General features: G+C 43.8%; 1 protein-coding gene across 1 annotated transcript in view; it reads left to right on the top strand.

Moving 5' to 3' along the window:
- Positions 1-9,639, top strand: part of LOC106813704 (serine/threonine-protein phosphatase with EF-hands 2-like) — a 35,346-nt gene that overhangs the window by 6,115 nt on the left and 19,592 nt on the right. The window contains 4 exon segments of the mRNA XM_014817912.1: positions 3,004-3,165; positions 4,346-4,512; positions 9,142-9,175; positions 9,178-9,291. Coding sequence (XP_014673398.1) covers positions 3,007-3,165; positions 4,346-4,512; positions 9,142-9,175; positions 9,178-9,291 — 474 coding nt within the window. The 5' untranslated portion in view covers positions 3,004-3,006.

Here is a 9,639-nt window from a genome sequence, read left to right as displayed (position 1 = left end):
AGTTCGATTCGAGTTTCGAGTTTCGATTCGAGTTCGTTTCGAGTTCGATTCGAGTTTCGAGTTTCGATTCGAGTTCGTTTCGAGTTCGATTCGAGGTTCGAGAGATTCGAGTTTCGAGATATTTTACATACGGAGACGCGAATATCTTTGACATAGAGACCGGTTTTGCGCCATGTTATTATTCACAGGCATGTTATCAGTTAGGCAGTCAAGAGTACTAAGATATATGTTGAGAGTAGATAAATCTTCTATCAGTGGTTTAGTTACATCTCCACGTATTGTCTCTACCTGGCTACTATTCCGGATTAAAAGATATAAAGTAAACGGCATTAATTAGGACCTTTTAATTAATTAATTAATTCGTTAATTAAGCCATTTCATAAGGATTATAAGAAAGCGATATATGCAGTTAATCAGCGTCGTCTAACCTTTTCAGGAGCATGCATCTAAAGTGGTACGTGGCTTTGAGGAAGTCTTCAGCTGGCTCCCTTTGGGGACTGTCATTGATCATAAGGTGCTGGTAGTGCATGGCGGCATCTCTGACCAGACAGATCTGAAGTACTTGGAGAAGATTGACAGGCATAAGGTAAACACCTCTGTACATTCACTTATCTATAGCGAGTGCAGTTGTGTGAGTGCTTGTGCGCGAGCGAGCGTGCGTGCGTGCGTGCGTGCGTGCGTGCGTGTGTGCGTGCGTGCTGCGATGTGTGTGTGTGTGTGTGTACGTCTGCGTGCGTGTGTGTGCGTGTGCGTGTGCGCGTGAGTGTACACGTGACCGTGTACGTGAGAGTGCTGCTGTACTTGTGTGCGTGCGTGTGTGTGCGTGTGCGCGTGTGTGACTTGTATGCCTGCCCTATAGTGCAGCTCCGGCTAGAATTCGCTTCTCGTGTTTATACTGATAAATGCTCTGATATTTGCAATCCCGATTAAATTTTCAGCTACACTTAGGAGAACTCCGCTCTAATTTTCGTTAGATCGATTGAGCCTGATATCAATGTTGATTTTCTGATACGCATATCGTGTGCGTCACTCTACGCATCTAGCAATAATTCGTGTACATGCAGCACTTACGCACTTATATTACACTATATATTACACTTAACGTGCGCGCGTGCGTGCGTGCGTGTGTGCGTGCGTGCTGCGTATTTGCGTGTGTGTGCCAGTGTCTGCGTGTGCGTGCCTGTGTGTGTGTGAGTGCTGCATGACGGCTATTGATGTCCGTGGATCAGCTCACGCATAAACCTGAAATACGATGACCAAATCGAAATGCGTGTGCCATATGACGTCAGTGCAGCATAAATGTGACGTAGGTTATAGTTTGCATCGCTGCTCAACCTTTTTACGCGGGGCTTATTATTCTGACGTGAGCAGAGGGAAATGTGACACGCACTGTAGAGAGTCCACGTTTACGTGATCGAGTAGGCTTTTCTCCCTCTGGCGGTCTCAGCGTAATTCCCTGGTTTAGTCGTCCGCGATAACCGTGCGCGCAATCAGAACATTTGCGTCAGAATAAATCCAGGTTTCCTTACATCACGCGCGCTTGCTGAACGCTTTGATGGACATACCGGAAGATGCGCGAGTTGTAAATAGCCGATGGCGTCTGCGTCATTAGTACGAGATTGTTCCGCCTATCGAAGATCTATCCGGTTGCCGAAATTCAGCGACAAATCTTTTCAGACGCACGCGGCGTTGCCTTCATTAATCAGGCGTTGCGGACTCGTCGCCATCTTGAAAGAAGCGTTTATCTTCGCTTCCTCGGCTGATATTTGCAGAGCGGGAAGCCTAACTCGGCTTGGCGGTTATTTTTTTACGGCAGATTGCGACTTTCGTGCGAGCGCAATCACCACCTTCTTTCTCGCCGCGATTTTCGTCTCTCGAATTTCCCAAGTAAAATAGGCGACGAATATGATCATGGGATGAATCAGCATGTTTGCTGAACCAACAGTGGGAATTGTCTATAGTCTCCGCGTCGCGCGCGCTTTCAACATTTGGTATTTCGAAATCGCGTAGGCGCATGCGACGACGACGACGTCGCAAGCAGATTAGGAGCGTGCGGTCGATCGAGCCGTAATTTCAATACAATCCGCGAAGAGCCGCTCGACCGATGTGGCGCCGTCGATCCAGTCTTCGTGTTCACATCATTAAGAGATTGCCACGCAATGACGTCACCGGCGTCGATATCGCCAACGTCGGTGTCGTCGACGTCAGCGTGCGTTGTCCGCGTGTTATCGGGAGAACGTAATGAATGGCATTCAATGTTTGCTAGCGAAAACTGGCTACGAGTCAGTGGCGTCACAAGGGGGTGCGGAACGCACCGGGTGACACCATCGCAGGGAGTGATTTTAATATTGCTAGTTGTTTATGTCACTACTATTGCAATTACATTCTGTGATATACGGGAATTGCGATTTACGCGTAGCATTAGTACAAAAAACATTACTAAGGATTCTGTATGGTCTGGTACGGGAGGAGGTCCATGGGGGTGACACCATGAGTTACTGCACCGTGTGACACCAACTCTAGTGACGCCGCTGCTACGGGTTATGAAGCGCAGTTAAATATATCACTATTTATCGTGTATTCCTAAATGTTGCGTGTCATGAGTGAAGTACAGAGAATGTAGATTTTGGCATCAGCTGGGAGAATGTTCTAGGATAGCGGACTGAAGAAATCCTCAATGCCCACGTGACTGTGGTGTAAATTTATTTTGCTAACTTATTCTACTAACTTATAAATACTAAATGACATTATTAATTTGAGCAATTATTGTACATTCGTCTTAACTCGGGTCGGAACTCGAAAGCAAGCTACATGTAGTTATGTTCTATGATTCAGCGCAACACTACAATACGAGATAAAATTTAATAATAAGAGAGAAATTCACATTGAGAATACCCATAATCTCAATGTCGGAAAATGAGTCGCATTAGGGTAACCTAGGTAACTAGGCTATTTTAGGAGCGATAATCGAAAGAAAAGTCAGCTCGTCTGTTCGTGTTGCAGTACATGCATGCGAAGTATGCGCTCGAGATACTGAGAGAAACGCGGAACGTGCTGAAGAGGCAAGCGACTATTAACCATGCGTCCACGTCCATCTCACGGCAGATCACCATCTGTGGCGATCTCCATGGCAAACTAGACGATCTGCTCATCATATTCTACAAGGTGAGTAAGCTTTGTGCTATATATCCATCAATCCTTTATTTAGCGCAAGTTGAGTGAGTTTTGTGCTTTGTGCTCGTTCACTTGTCTTGCACAATGTACGTTATCTTTCTTATGCGCTGTGTCCGTCTATTCATCTAATAGCACAAGTTGAGACAGCTTTAGCCGATGCTCTGTAAAGCGTATTATCTTTATACTATGTCGATCGTATTCAAAGAGGTGAGAAAGCTTTGTGCTATATATATATATATATATATATATATATATATATATATCCAACGTAATATCTAAAGAACGGAATAACAATGTGTATGGGAAAACGTAGGAAAGGGAAATTGTTTGTAGGAACAAATTATAATTACGGGCTGCAAATGCCAAAGACCAGGTTCAGAAAGCTATGTGCATATTCGCAGTAATTTAAAAAAAGACAATTGTTCTAATAGGGAGTTACTCAATGGTTCTCGTTAGTTTAACAGTATGAATTGTTTTTGTCTACTACACCACTAGATGGCCGCAGATTACTCATGTTATGTAAATGGCAAACTTGTAGTTTACGTATGTCTCATTTAAGTTCTAGACCGTTGGAAAACTGCGAAACCTGTTATTATACAAGAAAATAGGCTAGCCTGGGCATCACATCTCGCGGACATAAATTTCTAGATTCACTTATTCTGATGTCATTGGCGTGTAAGCTAGCAAAATCCTGGAGGCCATTTAGTGTTCAATTACTCTTATTATTCAAATATTCAATTATTCAATTATTCAATTATTCAATTACTCAATTATTCTTTAGTGTTCAATTACTCTCGCTGTGAATTTGCAATACGTATCAAATACTTATTTTGAGTTTATGTCCTATCACCTCATTCTTAAAAACTGCAAATTGTAACGCGCATGAATAGTAATTTTACTATCAACATGAGGTAGGCCCTTCCTAAAAATATCAAAATATATATTCCACGCACTATATGCTACCGCGAAATCTTCATTTACCGTCATCTTCTAAACCATCTCACATGAATCAGAAAATTACACCGAAATTAATGTCATTATAGTTGTTACCAACACGTTTACATGTTCTTAAGCTATTTAGTTTTTATGCGTGTATTTTATGTTTTTTACTCAGATTTTCATGTTTGTATTATATTAATTATACGTTAAATTTATTATTTTTACATTCCAGAATGGTTTACCGAGCGTTGACAATCCGTATATCTTTAACGGTGATTTTGTCGATCGCGGTGATAACTCCACCGAGGTGGCGCTGATGCTCTTCGTCTGCCTCATTCTCAACCCAAACAGCCTGTACATCAACCGCGGTAACCACGAAGATCACATCATGAACCTCAGGTGAGCGTTCCACATTACAGGTGACTGTATTCCTACTGCGAGCCGAGTGTGCCGTAAGTCGACTGGAGAATTTCTCCATACAAAGTCTCGACCGTAGTTCTTCTTCTCTTTACGCTCTCTGCTTAAACCTAGCTCGACATTCGTGAATTTAGCGTTAGTATCGTGAATGTTGCGTGAACATCGTGAAAGTGACGCGTGATTCATAAAGCCTGATTCATAGTTTTTAACCGCAGGATTTGCAATATGAATATTAGTTACACGTTAAATGTTACACGTTACAGTTAAGCGAACGTGCCATTATTAAAGTATTCGAATTCTATAGACGCAATGCAACAAACATTTTCTCGAAGTCACAATCACTCAGAAGTTACAGTCAGACGTCATTGTAACTTACTGTCATCTTGTATTTCCACTTTTTATATAACAAAGATCATGCCTATAAAATTACAATAACGATTTGATAAATTGACACTTGAATTGTCAGTGGGCAACAGGACGTCGTTCAGAATATCAGGCGCGGTATTTTATTTTTATTTTCACTTTGTTTTTATTTTTCCATTTGTTACCCTTTTACTGTGCTAAGTGTATTTGCCTTGTGACATTTTGGCATTTGCGAGTATAGTAATTTCTCATTGTTTTTTATTAAATAAACAAAACGAATAAAAGCTATTAATGCCTGTGCCAATCTAATAAACAATGAATTCAAAGCTATAAATTAAAGGTCATGAAGCACCTGAGTTCGCGTGATTTCCGCTTCGTGTACATTCAGTTATTCGATTCCGCCCCGGGGGGTTGGTTGCTAATGTGGCTGCGTGCTGACGAGAGAGGGGTGCAGCTTCCATTCCGTGTGCATACATACTGTGGCAGGACCGCGTCTGAGATGACGTGTGCATGAATGTCTGCGGCGTGATTACCTACGCCTATTTTAAGGTTATTTACGTTTCACTATGCGTTTATTTTATTTTGCCCCAAAACCTAGGCATCACGACTACCGCCTTGCCCATTCCCCAGTAGCTACGGCCCTGGAAACCGTACACACGCACGCACGCACGCACGCACACACACACACACACGCGCGCGCGCGCACTCAGTCAGTTGGCTTTGCCAGAGGATAAACACACGCGACGTTCCACCCGCGGAAGCCATTGGCGTCAAAGCCATTTGCCAGCATAAACTGCGCTTCTCCACGTCAGCAATGCAATAGAACAACTAGCAGCTTAGTCACATCTGTGAGGTTGCCCCGATAGGATGAAGCCGGTACTGCGCTTATTCGCAAGAACAGCGCAGGTGTAGAAATGAGAGAAGTGGAAGAGGTGAAGAGAAATAATTAACGACAGAGGGGGAAATAAAGGTAGAGATATGGCTACGTGTACATGTAGAGAGGTACAGGTACAGGTACATATAGAGGTCCAGGTACATGTAGAGGTACAGGTACAGGTAGGTTCAGGTACAAGTAAAAGTACATATAGAGGTCCAGGTACATGTAGAGGTACAGGTACAGGTAGGTTCAAGTACAAGTAAAAGTACATATAGAGGTCCAGGTACAGGTACAGGTAGGTTCAAGTACAAGTAAAAGTACATATAGAGGTGCAGGTACATGTAGAGGTACAGGTACAGGTAGGTTAAGGTACAAGTGAAAGTACATATAGAGGTGCAGGTACATGTAGAGGTACAGGTACAGGTAGGTTCAGGTACAAGTAAAAGTACATATAGAGATGCAGGTACATGTGCAGGTAACGAGAGATAGGGATATAGATAATCATATGGATATGGATAGAGATAGAGATAGAGACAGAGACAGAGACAGAGACAGAGACAGAGACAGAGACAGAGACAGAGACAGAGACAGAGACAGAGACAGAGACAGAGACAGAGACAGAGACAGCGACAGCGACAGCGACAGCGACAGCGACAGCGACAGCGACAGCGACAGCGACAGAGACAGAGACAGAGACAGAGCCAGAGACAGAGACAGAAGCAAAGACATAAATTGAGGATGGGGATGGGGATAAGGATTACGTAATACATATTTTTCTGTTTAACACACAAAACATATAATACCTTTAACATGATACACACACACGCATATGCACATGCACGCGCGCAGACACACACACACAACCACACACACACACACACACACACACACACACACACACACACACACACGGGCAGCATTACGCACATCACACAGAGATAGAGAGAGAAAGAGAGAAAGAGAGAGAGAGAGAGAGAAGAGGAGAGAGAGAGAGAGAACATACACACGCACGCACGCCACCGCACGCACGCACGCACCCACGCACACACACACACACACACACCACCACACACACACACACACACACACAACACACACACACACACCAACCATACTATATAGTATATAATATATATACATATATATATATATATATATATATATATATATGCCTATAGCTGTTAGGGAAACCCTGTTGTTGGTTTTTGTTGCAATGTCTATAAGAAGAATTAATAAGCTGTTATTTACAAGTGCAAGATAAACAGCATTTTACCAGCAACAGCTGAAAAACATCCTGTCTGTGTGCAAATTACAGCATGCCTCGGATGTTGGTGTTGATCGGAACGTATGTATATGCGTATTTTTCTGGCTGACTTTTATTAGGACTTATAATTCAAATATTTCGTGCTTTTACCTATAGGTACGGATTTATCAGGAGCTAATGCACAAGTACACAGGTAGGCCTATCAAGTTGACTTATTAACCTCACGCTGTTGTTGCAATCACCCGAACTGCCGAGTCGCGTATCATCGTATAGCACTGAACAACATGCAACACAACTACAAAATCCACCGAGATTTTGCTCTAAGCACAACAGGCATTCGCTTTTCATGATCGCCTACACGCAATGCCACAGGATTTCAAGATAAAATCTTACATTGGTAGCTACGCCTTGCTCACTTTCCTACTAAAGGGCAAACTTAAAATCCCTAGAGAGATCCTCAGAGGTCAGAGTGAAACGTTCTATATCGGCGCATGTCGTCGGCCTGTGATGCATTCGATCAGAAAATCAACTGATAGACGGCTTTTCACTGCATCGAGTGGCCTGCAATGCTTTCAGGCGCACTCGCGTAGTAAGTGCGCTGCGAGAATCGATACGAAGGGATTTATTTCCGCATGCGTGTTTACGTGTTCTGAGATTCAGCACACACTTGCTGACACGCGTGCGACTCCCTTCCACACACACGCGCGCGCACACATACACGTATGCACGCACGCAGACACACATACATACACACACATACCACACACGTATGCACGCACGCAGACACACATATACGCAAAACAAGTATGGAGCACGCAGACACACGCATACATACACACACATACTACACACGTCGTATGACGCACGCAGACACACATACACGCACACACAGCACACGCTCCTACATATACCACAATACACGCACGTACGCACGCACGCACAGCACACACACACACGCATACAACACCAATACGAAGCGCGCGCGCTCTTACATATGGACATATACACCGAACAGACACGCTGTTACGCCGCACACGGCGCGAACACGCGCACACGCACACACGGTCACCGCAGCCTTCACCCGGAAACGGTTTCTTTCTTGTTGTGGTGGTTCATCGCGCGTACCTCTCTCTTAGGCGTTGCCGCTCGCCCTGGCGCTAGCTTCGGTGCACTGACCTTTACATCAGTATCAGGTTTTCCCGTGTGTACGATTCAATCTAAAGACTCGTGAACAAAATGCAGCTCACGCGTCATAGCCTGCACACGACACGCCACGCACGCACGCCCACGCAGATGTATACGCAAATCACTACACGCGCACTTGCACATTCGCAATTCATTTATTGCAGCATGTTTAGCGTGATAATGCACCTACTTAGTCTTGCAATGTGTCTATTTCACCGTATTATACATCTAATAAGCGGCTTGTACGTTATAGTTATAACAGGAGTGTCGTAATATAGACTCCTATTATTATTATATATCCTCCTATATTAACAGCTGCTTATTTTCCTTTCTGGTTGCTACAATAGAGTCTGCTTAGTTAGATAATGTACACTATATATATATATATATATATATATATATATATATAATAGATATATAATATATAGTATACGCAGGCGCCCTCCAACGAGAGCACGTAGACGAGATTCGAGATACTTCGAAAGATTCGAGTTCGGATTCGAGTTTTCGATTCGAGTTCGTTTCGAGTTCGATTCGAGTTTCGAAGTTTCGATTCGAGTTCGTTTCGAGTCTTGTTCGAGGTTTCGAGAGATTCGAGTTTCGAGATATTTACATACGCGGACGCGAATATCCTTTGACATAGAGACGGTTTTGGCGCCATGTTATTTATTCACCAGCATGTATCAGTTAGGCAGTCAAGAAGTACTAAAGAATATATGTTGAGAGTAGATAAATCTTCTATCAGTGGTTTTAGTTACATCTCCAGTATTGTCTCTACCTGCTACTATTCCGGATTAAAGAATAAAGTAAAACGGGCATTAATTAGACCTTTTAATTAATTTAATTAATCGTTAATTAAGCCATTTCATAAGGATTATAAGAAAGACGATATGCAGTTAATCAGCGTCGTCTACCTTTTCAGGAGCATCGCATCTAAAGTGGTACGTGGCTTTGAGGAGTCTTCAGCTGGCTCCCTTTGGGGACTGTCATTGATCATAAGGTGCTGGTCGTGCATGGCGGCATCTCTGACCAGACAGATCTGAAGTACTTGGAGAAGATTGACAGGCATAAGGGTAAACACTCTGTACATTCACTTATCGTATAGGCGAGTGCAGTTGTGTGAGTGCTTGTGCGCGAGCGACGCGTGCGTGCGGCGTGCGTGCGTGCGTGCGTGCGCGCACCTGTTTGTGTATAAGGTATAATACTATTTCTAGTTCTGCGTTGTACCAGAGCTGGCGATCGTCTCGTGAGTCACACACTGCAGTATCAAGAATTCTCTTCGCTTTCGGCATGCACACCAAACATGCACGCATGCACGCACGCACGCGATACGCCGACAGCCATCGCCCGGCACACACCACACACCACACAGGTCGAGGCACACACACACACACACACATACACACACACACACACACAC

Source organism: Priapulus caudatus, unplaced genomic scaffold, assembly GCF_000485595.1.
Source record: "Priapulus caudatus unplaced genomic scaffold, Priapulus_caudatus-5.0.1 Scaffold812, whole genome shotgun sequence".
NCBI classification, from domain to species: Eukaryota; Metazoa; Priapulida; class Priapulimorpha; order Priapulimorphida; family Priapulidae; genus Priapulus; species Priapulus caudatus.
The sequence above is the reverse complement of the archived record's forward strand: the minus strand, read 5'-3'. Positions and strand labels throughout refer to the sequence as shown.